Source organism: Myotis yumanensis, unplaced genomic scaffold (genome assembly GCF_028538775.1).
Source record: "Myotis yumanensis isolate MYYU_CA2020_CCGP unplaced genomic scaffold, mMyoYum1.0.hap1 SCAF_3, whole genome shotgun sequence".
In the NCBI taxonomy this organism is placed as follows: domain Eukaryota; kingdom Metazoa; phylum Chordata; class Mammalia; order Chiroptera; family Vespertilionidae; genus Myotis; species Myotis yumanensis.
The window spans coordinates 29,389,596-29,410,663 of record NW_027223754.1 but is presented as its reverse complement, the minus strand read 5'-3'; the positions used below and the strand labels follow the sequence as shown (position 1 = coordinate 29,410,663).

Genomic DNA, 21,068 nt, shown 5'->3' with positions numbered 1-21,068 from the left:
GTGTTCCCAGGAAAGGTCCCGAGCAGCCGGCTCCGCGGCACCAGCGCCTCTCGCAGGGGGGCGCTTTTGCAGAAATACCGGGTGCCCTGGGGTAGCCAGAGTCCTCATAGATTGCGGAGCCCAGATTTCCTGGGTTTTGACCTGCTACGGGCAGCACAGCCTCCTCCCACCCCAGGATGGCCCGCCAGGTGGCCCGGGCCCTGCCCCCTCGAGGGCGCAGCGCGGGCTCCTCCTCCGGGAGGTCGCGGCGCTCAGGGAGGATTGCGGCCCACGGGGGTCCCCGCGCAGCGGGCTTCAGAGAGGACTCACCATCTCCCTTCTGGCCGAGTCTGGCCCGGTCCATCGAGGGAGCTGGTGGGACCCCGTTGTGCAGGTGAGCCCGGGACGTGCGGTGGGGCCCAGGGGATCCCGGTCTGACCCCCAAGTCCAGCCTATGTCTCTGCGGTCTGATCCGGGGAGTGACCCCAGGCGTAGAGGCAGGACCCCAGCCCTATTGCTCCTGGCTGACCTGTGGGGGTCTTCCCCTCCCCCTCCCGGCTCTGTCACGGCTCCCTGGGCTCAACTCCTCCTGACTCCGTCCCTGCCCGACTCCTCCCCCACCTGCCCTTTACTCCGCCCCTCCCCCTGCCTGGCCCTCCCACCTCCCTCCTTCCCCCGCCCGTCCGTGCCCTCTCCCAAACTTTAACCCCTTCCCCCTGCCCTCTCCCCCTCCTCCGGCCCGCGGCCTCCCTCCCTCCCCCGACTCCTCCCTTTCCTCCTTCCCCTCCTCCCTTCTCCTGCCCTCCTCCCGCCACCTCGTCCCGTCGCCCACCTCTCAGCGGCCTCTCCCCCAAGCCCTACCCTCCTGCCCCTTCCCTTCCCCCTCCCTTCCCTCTTTTTCTCCTCCCCCGTCCCTTCTCTCTCCGGCCCTCTCCCACTTTTTCCTCTGCCTTTCCCTCCTCCTCCCTCTCTCCTCCCCTTGCCCCTCCCCCTGCTCCCCTGGCCAGCGCCCGAGGGAGCCTGGTGTTGGCGCGCTGGCACCTGTGGGCTTGGAGGACGGAGAACGCAGACAGCTGAGCGGACGGTCCCACGGCTGGGCAAGGTGTGCGGGGGGCGGGGGTGGGGCGTGGAGAGTGGCAGGAGGAGGTGGCGGGGACAGGGTATCCGGGAGGCGAAGGGACCGGGGTCTGAGCGGGCTCGGACTATTCCCTCCTAAACCCCCGCCGCCGCGGGCGTCTGGCCTCCGGGAGCCCCAGGATCCCTGCCTGGGAGCTCGGATCCAGGGCGTCCTCGCGCGGCTCCACTTGCACAGGTACCCTCTCCATGGTCGTGGGCAGGAGATCCTCTCCCCGACCCGGCAGGTGTCATCCAAAGGGGCCTGTCCTTCGGAGGTTCCCTCACACCTAGAGCCACACCGCAAGCTCCCCTGCCTGCGGAGCATCCGTTGGGGGGACAGGTGTGGGGACAGGGCAGCGTGGATGGGTGTTGTCTGGCCAGCGCTCCTCTGGGCCAGCGGTCCCCCAGCTCAGCGGTGGAAAGGACCTTGGCCGGAAGTCTAGCTGCTTTGCCTTTCAAAGGGGTAAGGAAAAGAGGACTCCTGCAGTTTAAAAAAGAGAGTGTCATTTTCTCATTCAGCTCCCAGACTATTCTCACCACGTTTTTAACGTCTCCCCGTCTCCCCATTGGCTCCTGTGTAGCACTAAACACTTAAATAGGACCCCGGTGGAGGGTAGGGGGTGGGGAGGAACCTGGAGGAGACCTTTTTCTAGAGCAACTGCAGTCTGAACTTTACTGGAAACATCCCTGCCCAGGGACAGGTGGCCTGGTGTTGCCCCTAACAGACCGCACGTGAGCCCTGGCCAAGGAAGGGGTTAAGGTGACCGTGAGCTCACAGGCAGGATGTGCAGGGGATGGCCGTGGGAGGCCCCAGGATGCCTGGCCACCAAGTGGCAGGGCTGAGCCACAAAAATAGAAGTTCAGCCCCAGAGGCTGCTGTTGGTGGAGTGCCTGCAGCCCACCCCTCGTGCAGGCAGGAGACCCCACTTGGCCGGTAAGTGTGGGGGTGGGGTGGGGACCCTTTGAGGAGCCCTCACACTGACTGGAGGGTCTTCTAATATGCAAATCGATGCACTGGCTGGCCCAAAGCTGGTTTTGAGACCTGAGTTCTCAGACCGACATGTCCCGAGTTCTGAGTTCTGCTCCAGGCTTCTCGGATCAGCTGCCGCTGGAAGGGACCCCCGCCCTCCCCTCACACCTCTGGGGACAGGGGACGGTCCTGCCCTGCAGCCCTCGGTAGGTGGAGAGGAGGATGAGTTGGTGAAACGGGACCCAGAGGAAGAGAGGGTTTTAGGCTCTATTTTAGGATCCCCTTCGATTTTCAGCTCCTCAGACTGTGGGCCCTGCAGCCCCCTCCCAAGCCCTGACTTCACAGTCTGGGCAGGGACCTGCCTGGGCAGAGATGGCCAACACTCCCGGTGCAGTGCTGGTCAGGAACACCAACGCCTCTGTGAACCTCGGTTTTGCTCTATGTGAAATGGGGGTGATGCCTCCCCTGGCTGCCTCACAGAATTGTGAAAGCAAGTGATGGGTGTGAAGGGCTGCTGTAGAGAACTGCACCCAGGGGCTTGCAGCGGAGAGGGTGGGCTTGGGGCCCTGGAGGCTTAGTTACACTCTCTTTGTGTTACATACTCCCAATTTCTGGAGCGACTCTTTTTATTTTTTATAGACATTTTATTGATTTTTTACAGAGAGGAAGGGAGAGGGATAGAGAGTTAGAAACATCGATGAGAGAGAAACATCAATCAGCTGCCTCCTGCACACCCCCTACTGGGGATGTGCCCGCAACCAAGGTACATGTCCTTGACTGGAATCGAACCTGGGACCCTTGAATCCGCAGGACGACGCTCTATCCACCGAGCCAATCCAGTTAGGGCTATTTTTTACTTTTTTAAGCATGGTAGAGGCAAAGTTTTCTTAGAAGAGACCTGCAAGAACAGCAAGGAGGGGGGCAGTAATCTACCTTATGAAGGTGCTGGGGCTGCAGGGCGCAGTGCAGGGAGAACATCGCTGTGTGAAACCCTCCTCCCTTCACCGCTGGGCTTTATAGCACTCATGTCATAACCAGGTGGGCCAACATCAGCTTTCTAGTTGACATGCTCCCTTCCGGAGGTTGAAGACTTTACATCAGATCTGGACATTTACCCGGAAAAGGCAGCATCTTGGTGACTCGCAGTGAAATTACAGTCAGGCCAAAAGGAGAGGTCTCTGCCTCTGGGTTACATATTTAGTTGCCTTTTATACCATGGGGGGAGCCTGAAATTGAAGCGGAGGAGACTGTAGTATCCTCAAGAATGTTTCTGATTGACAGCATCTGGCCCCCTCGTTAGTTGATGTGGTAGGATTGTGAGAGGCTCCTGGTGAAGTCTTAGTTAGAAGTGTAATAGTAACAGTCGTGTGAGACATGTCATGTTCTGGGTAAAGCTTTTTTTCTCTTAAATTCACTCCATTTCACCCTTTTGTTAGCTCCTGAGAACAGGGAGACTCTGGGCTGAGCTCGGAGGACACGCAGGTTTGTTTTCCTAGTGATCTTCAGGGGAGAGAGGCCTGCGGCTCCCTGCAGTCTCAGAGGCTGCTTCTTAGCATGCGGGCTCCTGGGCCCCGAGCCCTCCGAGCCTGGCCGAGGTGGCCTGGAGCCCGCACCTGAAGCAGGCCTGGTGGTGGCAGTGACTTTTCTCCCTTGAAGAGGGCCGTGGAGGAGGGGGTGGGAGTGTCTTCGCCAAAACACCTGCAGCAAGAACTGCTTTGGGCTGAGCGCCTGCATTACCGAGGAGGCTGCGGGGAACTGGGTGGGGTTTGGCTGTGCAGGTGTTGAGGGGGCTGGGAGAGGCCCACACAGCACCCCCTGAAGGACAGCAGCCCCTCGAGGACTGCCCTGGTGCTTGTGGTGTCCTCGTGGGCTTTGAGCTGGCATCGCCTGTCTGTAGCACTTTCCCTTTGGGACAGCCACATAACCATGCTTCCTCCTGGCTTCCTCCACTAAAACTTTCAGAACTCCAGCCCATGACAGGCTACCAGACACTCCATGGTTACCATGAAGCCCTTGGACATCGGGAGGGCTGGACAGCTTGACTTTGTGGTCAGGGGCCTATCCTGAGTGTGACTCATCAAACATCATGGCAGCACTCGTCAGCTCCAGAATCCGCAGGAAACCCAAGCCCTGCCCAGAACCTCCTAGTATCTCTTCCCGAGTTCTGAGTTCTGCTCCAGCCTCCTCGGATCAACTGCCTCTGGAAGGGACCACCGCCCTCTCCTCGTACCTCTGGGGACAGGGGACGGTCCTGTCCTGCAGCCCCCGATGGGTGGAGAGGAGGATGAGTTGGTGAAACGGGACCCAGAGGGGAGAGGGTTTTCTGGGTTTTCTGCATGGAGGGGGCGTGGAGAGACCGAGTCTCCATCTTGCAGAGCCTGCCCCAGGCAGCCAGCCTTGGGATTGCCAGGTGACATGTTTGCTGGCTGTAACTCCCAGTTGGGGGCCATTCGGCCCAACCTCTTGAGAGAGTGAAGAGTATTATTCAAATTACAGTGGCACCTCATTTCCCAACTCAGTTTGTTCCGGAAGGCTGTTCGGAAACAGAATCATTTTTTCCCATTAGAAATAATGTAAATCGAATTAATCTGTTCCAGAACCCCAAATGATTCCCTGTTTTAATGTTTCTTATATACAGCATATGTCTCTTGTACTATTTAATCTATAAATAAACACTTTAAAAACAAAAAGACATGAAACAAAAATGAAAATTCAACAAAAAAGGAAATGTACAATAAAAAATGAAAATTTTACAATAATTATAAGCAGCAACAAAAGCAAAAACACACACGAACATATCCATAGCACAATATCCCGAGATTTTAACAGTGGTGATGGACTCATATTCTCTTCTTGTTTGCCACCTGAGAGATGCATGACTCCTCATACAGGTATCAGCATGAAAGGGCTGTCAGGTTGAGAAGCAAATTGTTCGAGATGGGAGACGTTTGAGAAATGAGGTTCCACTTTACTAAATTGAAACAAAGATAAAACTCTGAACAAATGTAATAAGAAAGTGGTGATGTGGATGCCAACGAGAGTACCAGCTGGCAAGCATTTAACAAATCGCAGTGTCTCCCTTCCCCCTTGTCAACTTAGTCAGAATTAAGGTTAGAGAAAGCATGCAGGGCCGGACTGACTCCTGCGGGAAAGGCCCTGCTCCTGTCCACACGAAGGGGGTGTGCAAGGTGGGACCTGAGTGAGGGGGTGAAGAGAGGGGGTGGGGGTGAAGATGGAGATAGATGGAGGAGATGGAGCAGTGGGGAGGAGGAGATGACAGGTAAGGGGGTGCAGGGAAAGCAGCTGGACCCCTCACATCTGGACACTGGCCTCCCCCCTCACCTTCAACTCTTCCTTTTTTTTGTGAATGGCAAGACTACATTGTTAATATGGGCAACTCTTTTTTTTTTTTTTTATTAAATCTTTATTGTTCAGATTATTACATTAGTTACTCTTTTTTCCCACCATAACTCCCCTCCACCCAGTTCCAACCCCACCCTCTGCCCTCACTCCCCACCCACTGTCCTCATCCATAGGTGCACGATTGTTGTCTAATCTCTTCACTCACCCCCACACCCCTTTCTCCGCCACCCCCAAGAATAGTCAGTCCATTCTCTTTCTATGTCCCTGATTCTATTACAATCACCAGTTCATCAGATTATTTATTCACTTGATTTTTAGATTCACTTGTTGATAGATGTGTATTTGTTGTTCATAATTTGTATCTTTACCTTTTTCTTCTTCTTCCTCTTCTTACAGGATACCTTTCAGCATTTCATATAATATTGGTTTGGTGGTGATGAACTCCTTTAGCTTTTTCTTATCTGTGAAGCTCTTTATCTGGCCTTCACTTCTGAATGATAGCTTTGCTGGATAAAGTAGTCTTGGTTGTAGGTTCTTGGTATTCAACACTTTGAATATTTCTTGCCATTCCCTTCTGGCCTGCAAAGTTTCTGTTGAGAAATCAGCTGACAGTCGTATGGGTACTCCCTTGTAGGTAACTGATTTTCTTTCTCTTGCTGCTTTTAGGATTCTCTCTTTGTCTTTTGCTCTTGGCATTTTAATTATGATGTGTCTTGGTGTGGTCCTCTTTGGATTCCTTTTGTTTGGGGTTCTCTGCGCTTCCTGGACTTGGAAGTCTATTCCTTTCACCAGGTAGGGGAAGTTTTCTGTCATTATTTCTTCAAATAGGTTTTCAATATCTTGCTCTCTCTCATCTTCTGGCACCCCTATAATTCGGATGTTGGTACGCTTGAAGCTGTCCCAGAGGCTCCTTACACTATCTTCATATTTTCGGATTCTTTTTTCATTTTGCTTTTCTGGTTGGGTGTTTTTTGCTTCTTCGTATTTCAAATCTTTGACTTGATCCTTGCGACCCTCTGGTCTGCTGTTGGGAGTCTGTATAATATTCTTTATTTCAGTCAGTGTATGCTTAATTTCTAGTTGGTCCTTTATCACAACATCGAGGGTCTCATTAGATTTCTTGAGGATCTCACTACATTTATCGGCGGTCTTACCAGTCTTTTCAAGGGCTTCTAAACAGTTCTTTAAAGATCTTAAAAGTGTGGTTTTGAACTCTATATCCAACAGTTTGCTTTCCTCCAATTCTGTCGTTTGTGTCCTGTTTCTTTGTCTCGGCATTTTTTTATGCTTCGCTGTGTCGATAGAGTGCCTTTCTGTGCTAAGTGTCCCAATTACCTAAGGTAGACACTCTTGGTGCACCCCCTTGTGGGCTTTGTGCACAGTCTTGTTGTGGTTGAGCCTTGATTGTTGTAGTTATCACTGTGAGGAATTGACCTCCAGGTCAATTGGCTGTGAGAATCAGCTGTGTCTGCGGTGGGAGAACTTCTGTGCTGGAGACACCCCTCTGGGGCTAGACTTGCTTCGGTGGGGCTTTGGTGCTCACTGAGTCTGCCTCCTGAGTGTGTCTTTTATGGTTCCACGGAGCTTAAAGCTGGATGGTCCCACTCTGACCTCTGGGCTTCCTGGCTCCTGGATCTCTAGGGAGGTGCTAATCTAGCCTTTGCCTGAGGCTATCCAGCAAAAGCCTCCCTGCAGGGCTTGGGCGGGGCGGGTCCCACGGGATCAACAGGGCGGGGTTAGCAATTATGGCTGCTCTCAGTCTTGCCCTCAGAGGCTCTGCTTCTCAGTGTCCCAGTAGTCGCTGCAAGCCCCACGGAGAGAAAGCTGCCCTAGGGTTCTGAGCGATGCCAGACAGTCCCGCTTCTCGCGTATGAGTCTGGGTCCTTAGAGACTCGCCCGGAACTGGAGCTCAGAGCCTGAGACTCCCTCCCGATTGAAAACAACCGCGCCCTCAGCCTCCAGCCCGCTCCACATGCACTCCGAACCTTAGTATTTTACTTCAGCACTGCGCCTCCTCTGAGCCTCGGTATGCTTTTCTCTTTCCTCCTAGTTGTAGAACATCCACTCAGCCAGCTTTCCTGTGGTTCTGGATGATGTCTGTTCCGTCTTTTAGTTGTATTTTTGAAGTGGTTGTTCGAGGCAGCAAACTCCCGTGTTTACCTATGCCGCCATCTTGGTTTCTCAATATGGGCAACTCTTAACTGAGAATGCATTTGTTACGAGTGCCACCAATGCAGCCGGTTGGGGTATTTCCATTTTAAATGCATTTTTCTAGTGTTCCTGCTTCAATTAAGAAGCAGCTGGAGCAGGCAGAGTCAGATTCTCACACGGATGCAATTGCTCCCTGTTAGTGCGAGTGTGGGCCCTGGTGGAACAGCCCCCAGGCCTCCCTTCATCAAACTCTCCCAAGAGCCCTGTGACTGCGCCGTGAGCAGAAGCACCACTGAGCCGGGATGTCGGCCTGTCTGTGTGCATGGGACTGTGGTCCAGGTACAGACCGGCTCTCCCAGGACTCGTGCTCCTTGAGGGTGGGGGCTGCCCTGATGTCTGTGCCCTGAGCACCCAGGGGACCACACGGGGATGCTGGGATGTCGGCGGGGCAGGTAGACGAGCCGATGAAGCTAGTTGACCTGGATCTCCCACTGTGCCTGGCCAAGTCCCGGCTACCCGGTGACCGAGTTCTCACCTGTGTGCTGTGTGGGAAACGCCTAGGCTCTAGAGCAGCGGTTCTCAACCTGTGGGTCGCGACCCCTTTGGGGGTCGAACGACCCTTTCACAGGGGTCGCCTAAGACCATCGGAAAACACATATATAATTACATATTGTTTTTGTGATTAATCACTATGCTTTATGTTCAATTTGTAACAATGAAAATACATCCTGCATATCAGATATTTACATTACGATTCATAACAGTAGCAAAATTACAGTGATGAAGTAGCAACGAAAATAATTTTATGGTTGGGAGTCGCCACAACATGAGGAACTGTATTAAAGGTTCATGGCATTAGGAAGGTTGAGAACCACTGCTCTAGAGAGAGACAAAGACCAGCCTTGGGCCTACTGTCATTTTACCACAGTCCGAGTGGCTTAGCATGGCTGTTTTTCAGTCGGACACAGAACACCCGAAGGGCATGGCCACGGTTTGCTGCTCTGTGGTTATGCCAGTCTTGAAGTTGTTAAAGCGAACAGATGTCAATGACAGACGAGGTTGGTCTGACACCTGGACTTGTGCTCTGGGCTCCCAGGGTTACAGGAGCTGTGGAAAACCCACTGTGCCTGTGTCTGCCTGTGTGTTTCAGGGTTGTTTTGAGCATGACATTCTTGACTCTTGGGAATACTGTTGTCCCAAACAGCTGAAAAATAAAAATCCTAGTGGGAGGCGGGAACCTTGGGCAGAAGCCCCGCCCTCCCCAGGCCCTGGGCACCAGCTGTCCTCAGCAAAACCCAGCAGTCTCAGGTGCCCAGGCTGGCCTGCCAGGGAGGGGAGGCCTTCTGGACCTTGTCCTGGCCCAGTGGGGGATGGCCTCCCCAGCAAGTCAGGTGAAGGGCGCGTTTGTTCTGTTTTTCAGAACAAACTAAATTAAAACCAAACCTTGGATCTTCTCAATCCTATCTTGAGACCGAGTGAACACTGATACTTGTAAAATCTTGCCGAATGGAGGACAGAAACAGCCGGAACCTTTCTTGGGTTGCTAGAAGGGCTCAGATTATGGACAGCTCTCTCGGGACCTGGGGGAGATCCTGGGCAGTGGGCACAGAAGAGCCTTTTCTTGGTCCTTCTGCAGGTTTAAGATCACCATCAGCCTGCTGGTGTTTGAAATTCTCCCAATAGAATCTAGAACTGTGGTTCTCAACCTTCCTAATGCCGCAACTTTTTAATACAGTTGCACCAATTTTATGGTGACCCCCAACCATAAAATGATTTTCCTTGCTACTTCATTACTGTAATTCTGCTACTGTTATGAATCGGAATGTAAATATCTGATATGCAGGATATATTTTCATTGTTACAAATTGAACATAATTAAAACATAGTGATTAATCACAAAAACAATATGTAATTATATATGTGTTTCCCGATGGTCTTAGGCGACCCCTGTGAAAGGGTCGTTCGACCCCCAAAGGGGTCCCGACCCACAGGTGGTGACCCACAGGTTGAGAACTGCTGATCTAGAAGAAAACAGGACAAATCAGTATTTTCTCTTGTTATTGTTTTAAATCAGAGAACTCTTCCTCTTTTTTTAAAAAAATATATTTTTATTGATTTCAGAGAGGAAGAAAGAGGGAGAAAGAGCTAGAAACATCAATGATGAGAGAGAATCATTAATTGGCTGCTTCCTGCACGCCCCTTCTGGGGATCAAGCCCGCAACCCGGGCATGTGCCCTTGACCAGAATCGAACCCAGGACCCTTCAGTCCACAGGCTGACACTCTTTCCCAGGGATGGGCAACCTTTTTGTGAGTGCGTGCCAAAACCAGCAAAATCTCTGACTCAAAATTCTTCTGCGTGCCATTCCTAATTTTTTGAGAACATGTTACACCTACTTGATATCTCTTAAGGTGTACGTATGTGAAGAACCTTGAAGAAATAATAAAATTTATTTGAGCGACAAAAACACAGTATATGATGATGAAAAATACATTTATTTATTTATTCATTTTTAAAATATATTTTATTGATTTTTTACAGAGAGGAAGGGAGAGAGATAGAGAGTTAGAAACATCGATGAGAGAGAAACATCGATCAGCTGCCTCCTGCACATCTCCCACTGGGGATGTGCCTGCAACCCAGGTACATGCCCTTGACTGGAATCGAAGCTGTGACCTTTCAGTCCGCAGGCCGATGCTCTATCCACAGAGCCAAACCGGTTTCGGCTATTTTTTAATGTACTCATGTACACTGATAGTCCGACAGAAAACTTTATGACTCCGTTTGATATTATCAGTGGGACTTTTGCTGTTGCATCACTGATGACAGAGATTTTACATCAGGTTCATATTTCGTGACCTTCAGAAATATGCAGGAGCTACTACTTTCATTCGTCAGGCTACTCCTATTACGAGACTTAACAAAATTCATCACTGAGAACAAAGATTCACAAGCATATGTGGATAAAACCAAAACACTGGTCAGATCTAGGAAGGCAGGGAGAGTTAAGGCAGAGGCATAGAAATTGCTTTTCCCCTCTCTCGTCAATCCATGTCTTTGGTCTTTAAGATAACTTGTTATGTAAAATTATTTATTTATCTAAGATGCACCTACACTGAATTTATCTGAAAAATAAAAAAGTCGATATTGCCCTAACCGGTTTGGCTCAGTGGATAGAGCGTCGGCCTGTGGACTGAAGGGTCCCAGGTTCGATTCTGGTCAAGGGCATGTACCTTGGTTGCAGGTACGTCCCCAGTAGGGGGTGTGCAGGAGGCAGCTGATCGATGTTTCTTTCTCATCGATGTTTCTAGCTCTCTATCCCTCTCCCTTCCCCTCTGTAAAAAATCAATAAAATATATATTAAAAAAAAAGTCGATATTAAGAAAAAAATTGTAAATGGAAGAGTATAAGAGAGGGTTTCACGTGCCAGCAAAAGTTACTGGCATGCCATGTTTGGCATGCGTGCCAGGGGTTGCCCACCCCTGCTCTATCCACTGAGCCAAACCAGCTAGGGCCTTTTCCTCTTCTTTAATGTCAAACCTAGATTTAAGCAATGGGAAGTCTTTGGCTGTGCTTGACAGTCTGTGCCCTTCCTGGAGCACCAGGTATGGTCTGATCTTCTCTGAAAGATGAAGCAAGGACCAAGGACAAGTGACAAATGCTGAGGCACGAGTTCCTGCCAGAGGAGAGTGGGTGTGGCATGTGGCTCATCTCCTCTCATTTTCACGGTGAAGGTTCCTGGTGGTGGTGTTGTGCAAAGACGTTTAAGGAACAAGGTTATAAGGATCTGGAAGACATTCCTGGACAAGAGACACGAACGATGCATATGGGTAACAAACAAGTTATTGACCACCAGCAGCATTAATAAAAACAAAGGAGCGGGCGGATCTTACAGGACAGGCAGTGAAGCCCAAGGGAACTGTGTTTTGGCAGGAAGAGGAGGGGGTGGGAGAAACGTGATATCTTCTTGTTAGGGACAGGTGTGGAATTGGTGACACCCCAAAGTGTTTGGGATCTGAACTGTGTGTCCCCACCTCCCCCCGGTCTTGTGGTGGCTCCTTCCTCTCTGGAATGATCACTGAGACTCTGTTGCAGTTGTCACGTAGGCGGCATATAGGAACCCCTCCTCCCTCAAGGCCGGCCGGCATTGGGGGAGCTTATGAAGCTTCCTATGTGTCCAGAGGGTGGCCAGACCTGCGAGCCTCGCTGAGCGCAAGCGGCCATCCTGTGGCCAGGGACCTGGGGGAACCTTGTTGGACGGAGTGACCAGGGCCTGTCTGGGACAGCAGGGCGTCCTCCACGGACTGATGCAGAACAGTGGCCATGGGCAGGCCACAGTCTCTAATCTCCCAGCGTTCTCCTGCAAGAGGCAGGAAGGGTTTCCCTGGGGGGTCCTTGAGGCAGGGACTAAAGTAAACCGGAAGTGGATAAAGCAGAATGTAAAACAGTAAAATAAAAGGTGAGATTGTGGAGCCACAAGTCAAATTTATTCAAGTCCAATTATTTACGCCTTTATTCTTAAAGAAGGGACCCTGCCAGTATGAAGCCAACAGGAGGAAATAGTAATGAACCATAAATATTCTAAAACACTACGTCTGAAGAAGTGTAGTTAGTAATTACCTAATAAAGGTGAATTGTTTGCCCAGCAAAGGATTTCAGATGGCTTCTGTTTGAGATATAGTTACTAGTTGTCTCTTTAAATTCAAGATTGCTTCTAAAACAACCTGATTTATGTTTCTCTGCCAAATTTTCACTGGAGGAATAAGATTTTACTGTTTGTTCTGGAACGCTGAGGACATTCTTTACTTAGAGGATTTAAAATGTTCTTAAGTAACCTGAATAAGCCGTCGGCATGGTTTTGAAAGTTCGCCAGTTTAGTGAAATAGACTGTGACATTGAAACCAGGAGAACCAGGGGTTTTTATATCCTTGAAACTAGAGCCTAAATGTCAAGGGGAAAAAAATCTAGGTTTTGCTTTCTCTTAAACAGCAGAAGTAAATTTTTGTTTATGTAACCCTTTATTTCACTTCAATATTATAAAAGAAGCTTGCTTGGTAAACTGAACATTGATAGATATTCTTTGGAAAAGAATGAATTTAATATTTTAGAAATATGTTGTTAATGACTTTAGAGAGAGAGGATGGGAAAGGAAAGGAGAGAAAGAGAGAGAGAGAGAGAGAGAAAGAGAGAGAGAGAGAGAGAAAAAAACATCAAATATGAGAGAAAAACATTGATGGGCTGCCTCCTGCACACCCCTACTGGGAAATGAACCGGTGACTTATTGGTGCATGGGTCAGCACTCAACCACTGAGCCAGACTGGCCAGGGCAAGAATGAATTTAATTTTAAACATACTATATCCATTTCAGAATAAACTTTGCTAAAGGCTGTATCTAGTTATTTGGGCTTTGTTCAAAGAAATAACTCGGATGTGTATTGGCAGCGTGACCTCGTTTTCCTTTTAAAATTTGTTTTCCACCCTACAGACCGATGTTTGACTGTTGGAGATTTATCCTGTGCAAGAAAACGGGAAGCAAGGATTGTTCTTTCCCGCGAGGATCCAATGAGGCCCAAACGGAAGAAAGTGACCATCAGATTGATGTATCTGACGTCATCAGGCTTGTTCAAGATCAACTAGAGGGGACAGCTACAGGTAGAGGCCGGTTTTAAACTTTATTTTGATCTGGAAGCTCTTGCTACTAATCGGACCCAAAAGCCTTGTTCTTAGCTATTCTGGTCTTTGTTGGAGGCGGATGGGTTTTAGATCTGGGAGAACAGTGGACACACAGCTTCACTGGTCACATGCTGGGGGCGGGCAAACCGAGTTCAGGCAGCTGCTAGCTGACGCACCTAGGTGAGGACATCTCAAAATGTTTGTTCATTTGCCTTTCTGGTGCTTATTTCAATTAACATTTTTAAATGAGGTTGGCTCCAGTGAGAGATCATGAGAAATGTCTATTTAGGTTTCAAACGAAACACTGTGCCCCTAAAGGGAACTACTCCCAGCCTTTGCTTCACTTTTCAAAAACACAAGAGCTTTTGTTTAAATGTGTTGTGCTGTCGTATTGAGAGGGTGCGGAAGCTTTTGCCAGTCACCAAATCAGTGACCCACGCCCTAATGACAGAATGAGTAGCACACACCGTGGGGAGAGGACCACGCTCCTCAAAGCTCAGTCTGACCCCTTCATCCTCGCCTGGGGATGCTTTTCTCCTTGTTTCTGGCTAATCTGAGGGTTCGCATGCATTTCTTAATGGAAGGAAGTGATGGCTCCCCGTTTTTAGTGTTGCCTGCATTTAATTATGTGTTGCCATTTTCCCGCAAACTAACTCCACAAGTACCATTTTCACTAGACAAGGCAACACTGTCACTGACTACCGAAGGGGAAGGCGTGGATCTGAGCCAACAGCTAGAGGTTCATCTGGGCACTTTATTTATTTTTTATTTTTTTAAATATATTTTATTGATTTTTTTACAGAGAGGAAGGGAGAAGGATAGAGAGTTAGAAACATCGATGAGAGAGAAACAGCGATCAGCCGCCTCCTGCACAACCCCTACTGGGGATGTGCCCGCAACCAAGGTACATGCCCTTGACCAGAATCGAACCCGGGACCCTTCAGTCCTTAGGCCAACGCTCTATCCACTGAGCCAAACCAGTCAGGACTCATCTGGGCACTTAAAAAAAATACATTTTTATTGATTTCAGAGAGGAAGGGAGAGGGAGAGAGAGATAGAAACATCAAGGATGAGAGAGAATCATTGATCGGCTGCCTCCAGCACACCCCCCTACTGGGGATGGAGCCCACAACCCGAGCATGAGCCCTGATCAGGAATTGAACCATGACCTCCTGGTTCATAGGTCATCGCTCAACCACTGAGTCACTCTGATAACACTTCCTTGTGTTCTAAATATGCAGCTTTCTCGGCCTGGCCCTAGGCTGGCATTCGCCATAATCAGCCCACCCTGTTGGACTTGTTGGGCACAGCTAAGACTGTGCTGCCGTCCCCTGGCCACCCTCTCAGGGCTGTGTCCAGGGTTTCCATCCTGTTACAGGTGTGCATGGCTAAGGGTCACAGCTGGATGTCTGGCATTCTCATGTGTGCTCCTGTGGGAGAACTTGTAAATGTCCCCGGACCCAGCGGTTCTGAGCCACAATTCTGCTGACAGACTCTTGCACTTGTAAACATGGTTGGCTATTTGAACTTGGCTGGCTGGGAGGTTGAATTCCAGTGTGGTCGCTTCCCCCCACCCCCACCTCCACCCCACCCCCCGCCCCCAGCATCTGTGTTTAGTTTTGCAGGTTTAAAACTTGATTTTTGTCACTTCCCTGGTCAGTGATGGTTTGCAAACGAGAGGCTGAAACCTAAAACTTTGTTTGTCTTCCTGTGATGGGAGCACCTCATCTTTCCAACAAGTTTTCTTACTTACTGCCCAGGTGCAGTTCCGGTTCTCTGATATGTACCCACGTGAGGAATAAAGTGGGTAGTGAGATGGTCACTTCTTGGGAGAGCGAAGGGAGGAGAGGGCCGCTGGGAAGATGCTGCCCCAGGCCTGTGGCTTCTGCTCTGGGAAAAGGACTTAGAAAGGAGGCACGCTTCCTCCTCGGCGAGAGGACGACTTCGAGCAGTGGTTCTCAACCTTGGCTGCCCAGAAATCAGGATTTTAAAAAGATTCCCAGGTGATTCTAATGTGCAGCCGAGGTTGAGAACCACTGACTTGGAGGGTCCAGATCCCATTTATCATTAGCTTTTATGGCTGGAAGGTGAGCTAGTCTTTCAGTGCTCAGCATGGCTGCACATTAACTGCCCGTAACCACTCAGAGCCCGGCAGTGGTCGGCTTCCAGGCCCCAGTGACCCTGCCATGTCTTCGTTTGAGGGCTGGGATGGGGTTGACCTGTGTGGAAATGGAGACCCTCTATCACCAACCTGACTGCCTGAATCGTTTCCTAGTATAACTGAGTCTCCCTAGCTGAGCAGCACGAGGTGCCTGTGTGGTGATGAGCAACACGACTCAGAGCGGAACGCCAGGTTCAAATTCCAGTGTGTCCCTTTGTCACTCTCCAGCCCCAGGAGCGTGCGCGAGGGGTGGAACCTCGTCTCCGTCATGTGGGCGACGGCGGCACCATGCCAGCGGGGCTGTAAGGGTCCTGTGAGTGCAAGGTGTGCCCGACAGTGATGTTCAGAGCTGTGTCCCAGAACGTGTCTCTGCTCTGAGTAACATCGCCATCCTGTGATTTCTTCTCTCTCCCCTAACCTGCAGAACCCTTTAGAGCTACGCACACGTGCTCGTATGCACACATGGGCTTATGTGCACGCGCATGGGCACGTATACACGGTACCTTTTAGCAAGGGGAGCTTTAAAGCTTGACGGCTCTCCAGATTTCTAGCTCTCCGGATTCCACACGGTGCTTTCGTACGTAGACACCAGATCTGTGTGAGCAACCACTGCCGTTCTTGCCTTAGCAGGAGTGAACGTTGGCATCTGTTCCCATCTGCCTCTGTCTCACACACGCCCGCATCGCCCATTGAACAGGGTAGGTGACCCCATGTCCGTGGTACCCGCAGTCCCGTGCAGCAGCGTTTCGGCTTGCCTTCCTGTTCCTCCAGGAGATGTCTCACCAAACCAGTTACCAGTCAGGCAAGGAAGCGTTTGTCTGGGAACATTTTGTTCATCGTAAGACTTGAGCGTGGGAGATCCAGAAGATGTGCTTATAATGATGAGCAGGTTCCTTGCCCCAGCAGAGGTGAAGGGCAGAACCAGTGCCAGTGGCTGTGACGGCCTGTCAGGTGGCACAGGTGAGCGCTCCTGTTTTTAGAATGCCATTGTCGTGCTTGTTCACGCTTTTAAAAGGTTTGTGGATTCTAATTGGTTAATGATGCCAACCTTCCCCCCCCCTCCCCCCCCGCCCCACAATTTCTTGAGTGTCTTAAACAAGTACTGGCACAGCTTTGTGTGTGTGTGTGTGTGGGCGGGGGGGGGCGGCGGGGCGGGGAACACAATTAAAATGCAGTCCCTGACTTGGACTTAAAGTAAATAAAGACCATCTGAAATGTTAGGCTCAATCATGAGGTTGCCACTGTGTAAGTCAAAAACCTTTGAATATTGGTAACCTCATGTGGCTAAACAAAAGGCCTGCATGCATTTGTGATGAGAGATTGTACGGAATTTTGGGAGGGGCTGGGAGGTGTGGGCACGTCCACCTGGAGAAAGCTGGGGGTTCAGAAAGAGCTGCAGGAAGAGGGGGATTTGAAAACTATGGGGCGACAGCGGTCACGTTATGGGAGAGCCTCACAGAGGGGTTTACGGAAGCAGCTTGGACTGAAAACGCATTTTGGGAAAGGCAAAAATGACCACAGGAAACGGATGCTTGGAAGGAAATGAGCTCTCTGATGATCTCTAGTGTTTCTGGCACGGACTGTAATCACCGCTTAGTGAAGAATGAATGAATCGCAGTGACTGTGGCCTTTTCAGAGGCTCGAGTTGTGCACAGTATAACAGACGCTGCGGTTTCCTGGTTCCTTGTCTTCCAAAGCTCATGTCATTTTCCCGAGAGAGTCATTGTTTTTTCCTTGTATGCCATCTGATACTGCAAAGCCATCCCGGGAAGTGCCCACTAAGAGGCTGGGCTTGGTTGGTCTTATCTTTGTGGTTTTATGAGTCCCAAGTGGGACATTCTCCAAAGATGAATATGTTGTATGTGGAAATGGAGCTTTCAGTGTTGCTATAAATAATTAACTTCTTTTTAACCTTCCCTGATCCCTTGGTCTTCTTCACTTGGACTTTTATATTATTCAGGAAGCTAGCGGGAGTTCTGATTCTTTAGAATACACTAGAGGCCCAGCGCGTGAAATTGCACGAGACCCAGACCCGCCGCGCCGTGAGCCCTGTCCCACTGCCGAAAGCGGCTCGGGGGCTGGGGGGGAGGGACCGAGAGGTGCTCCATGCACCTCCTGGTGACTGGTTGTTTGGTCGTTATGGCATTATGGCCACTGGCCTTTTATAATATAGATGTTCACTGCACTGCATTTACAAATTCCTGCAGTGTTACTAGTTGATGCTAGAAGCATGAATACTTCTCCTAATAGGTCTTAAAGGGCCAGGATGAGGTGTGGTTGGAGCCAGAGGGAGGGCACAGGGGCTGTGACCCTCCAGGTATAGGTAAGAAGGGCTTGGAGTGGATCAATCCCCCAACAGCCTCTGCATGGCCTTTGGAGATTCCAGGGAGTCCTCTGGTCTCCAAGATCTCCGAGATGGACTCTTCTAAGTGGAATGGACTTGGCGCTTTTCATCGTTGATTTGAATGGGAGCCATGTATTACCTAGAACTGGGAATAAAGACTCTGAGCTGGTGGAGAAATGTTTTTCACATGAACTGAAGGTGCCTGGAAAGCAGCTTAGCTATGAGAGCTCCAAATCTCCTCATCCCCCATCCCTGGCAGCCCCACCACTTCTGCGGCATGCCCAGGAGGGGCAGTGGTATTGTGAGTGTTTTATCAGAAAGTTAGTGGGGTTTCTATCTAACTGTGTGCTTTATAATATGTGCTGTATGATAAGGTCATCACGGCGCCAAAGTCTCCTCCAGAGAAAGTGCATTTGTCAGTACGAATCAGTGGAGAACATGCTGCGTCAACAAGACGCCAAACTGTATGCGTCTCCACCTTCTCCCAGCTGTGCCGAGTGGGTCACCTGGGGAGATGGTCTTTGCTTTGTTTGAACCATTCTCACTGCATAGAAATCCTTCCTCCCTCTTTTTTTTTATTTTTTTTTTATTTTTTTTTTTTTTTATTTTCCTCTTAAAGTATTACAAAGGGTATTACATAAGTATCCTTTTATTTTCCTCTTAAAGTATTACAAAGGGTATTACATAAGTATCCTTTCCCCCCCCCCCCCCCCGCCCTTGACAAACCACTACCCTCCCTTACCCCCCAGTGTCTTATGTCCATTAGTTATGCTTATATGCATGCATACAAGTCCTTCGGTTGATCTCTTACTCCCCTCCCTCCTGCCCCCCAACTCTCTCTGGCCTTCCCACTGCAGTTTGACAATCAGTTTGAGGCAGCTCTGCCTCTGTATCTATTATTGTTCAAAAGTTTGTAATGGTCTTTATTATCCATGAATGAGTGAGATCATGTGGTATTTTTCCTTCATTGACTGGCTTGTTTCACTTAGCATAATGCTCTCCAGTTCCATCCATGATGTTGCAAATGGTAGGAGTTCCTTCTTTTTAACAGCAGCATAGTATTCCATCGTGTAGATGTACCACAGTTTTCTAATCCATTCATCTACTGATGGGCACTTAGGCTGTTTCCAGATCTTAGCTATGGTGAATTGTGCTGCTATGAACATCTGGGTGCATATATCCTTTCTGATAGGTGTTTCTGGTTTCTTGGGATATATTCCTAGTAGTGGGATCACAGGGTCAAATGGGAGTTCCATTTCCAATTTTTTGAGGAGCCTCCATACTGCCTTCCATAGTGGCTGCACCAGTCTGCATTCCCACCAGCAGTGCACAAGTGTTCCTTTTTCTCCACATCCTCTCCAGCACTTGTCGTTTGTTGATTTGTTGATGATGGCCATTCTGACAGGTGTGAGATGGTACCTCATTGTTGTTTTGATTTGCATCTCTCGGATGATTAGTGACTTTGAGCATGTTTTCATATGTCTCTTGGCTTTCTGAATGTCCTCTTTTGAAAGGTGTCTATTTAGATCCTTTGCCCATTTTTTGATTGGATTGTTTATCTTCTTTTTGTTAAGTTGTATGAGTTCCCTATAAATTTTGGAGATTAAGCCCTTATCAGATATGACGTTGGCAAATATGTTTTCCCACGAGGTGGGTTTTCTTGTTGTTTTGTTGATGGTTTCTTTTGCTGTGCAGAAGCTTTTTATTTTGATGTAGTCCCATTTGTTCAGTTTCTCTTTAGTTTCAACTGCCCTAGGAGCTGTATCAGTGAAGAAATTGTTTTGGCATATGTCTGAGATTTTGTTGCCTTTGTATTCTTCTAGAATTTTTATGGTTTCCTGTCGTACATTTAAGTCCTTTATCCATTTTGAGTTTATTCTTGTGTATGGTGTAAGTTGGTGGTCTAGTTTCATTTTCTTGCATATGTCTGTCCAATTTTCCCAACACCATTTATTGAAGAGACTATCTTGGCTCCATTGTATGTTCATGCCTCCTTTGTCAAAAATTAATTGAGCATATTGGTTCGGGCTAATTTCTGGACTCTCTATTCTATTCCACTGATCTATATGTCTGTTCTTGTGCCAGTACCAGGCAGTTTTGAGAACAGTGGCTTTGTAATACAGCTTGATATCTGGCATTGAGATCCCACCTACTTTGTTCTTTCTCAGGATCGTTGCAGCTATTCGGGGTCTTTTTTTATTCCAGATGAATTTTTGGAGAGTTCGTTCTAGATCTTTGAAGAAGGCCATTGGTATTTTAATGGGAAGTGCGTTGAATGTATAGATTGCTTTGGGTAGTATGGACATTTTAATGATGTTGATTCTACCAATCCAAGAACATGGTATGTTCTTCCATCTGTTTATGTCTTCCTCTATCTCTTTTTTCAACGTCCTGTAGTTTTCTGAGTAGAGGTCTTTAACCTCTTTAGTTAAGTTTATTCCTAGGTATCTTAATTTTTTTGGTGCGATGGTAAATGGGATTGTTTTTCTGATCTCCCTTTCTGAAAGTTCACTGTTGGTGTATAGAAATGCCTCAGATTTCTTGGGGTTAATTTTGTATCCTGCTACATTGCCAAATTCATGTATTAAGTCTAGTAGCTTTTTGATGGAGTCTCTAGGGTTTTGTATGTATAATATCATGTCATCTGCAAATAAGGACAGTTTTACTTCCTCTTTTCCAATTTGGATGCCTTTTATTCCTTCTTCTTGCCTAATTGCAATGGCTAATACTTCCAGTACTATGTTGAACAGGAGTGGTGAGAGTGGGCATCCCTGTCTTGTTCCTGTTCTTAGGGGAAATGGTGTTAGTTTTTGTCCATTGAGTATGATGTTGGCTGTGGGCCTGTCATATATGGCTTTTATTATGTTGAGGTATGATCCTTCTATTCCCACCTTTCTGAGAGTTTTTATCAAAAATGGGTGTTGGATTTTGTCGAATGCTTTTTCTGCATCAATTGATATGACCATGTGGTTTTTTTCTTTCAATTTGTTTATGTGATGTATCACATTTATTGATTTACGGATGTTGTACCATCCTTGCATCTCTGGGATGAATCCTACTTGGTCATGGTGTATGATCCTTCTGATGTACTGCTGGATCCGATTTGCTAAGATTTTGTTGAGGATTTTGGCATCTATGTTCATGAGGGATATTGGCCTGTAATTCTCTTTCATTGTGATGTCTTTACCTGGTTTTGGTATTAGGGTGATGCTGGCTTCATAGAATGAGCTTGGAAGCGTTCCTTCCTCTTGAATTTTTTGTAGTAGTCTGAGGAGGGTAGGTTTTAGTTCTTCCTTGAATGTTTGGTAGAAC

The 21,068-nt window shown here is 48.7% G+C and overlaps 1 protein-coding gene across 2 annotated transcripts in view; it reads left to right on the top strand.

Moving 5' to 3' along the window:
• Positions 1–856: 856 nt before the first annotated feature.
• The window catches only part of MCF2L (MCF.2 cell line derived transforming sequence like), a 187,848-nt gene continuing 167,636 nt past the window's right edge, over positions 857–21,068 (top strand). The window contains exons 1-2 of one of the 2 annotated variants that reach the window (XM_070408569.1): positions 857–1,081; positions 13,064–13,230. In XM_070408569.1, coding sequence (XP_070264670.1) covers positions 13,068–13,230 — 163 coding nt within the window. In that variant the 5' untranslated portion in view covers positions 857–1,081; positions 13,064–13,067. The remainder of the gene's footprint in view (positions 1,082–13,063; positions 13,231–21,068) is intronic. The other variant, XM_070408570.1, reaches the window with a different exon arrangement.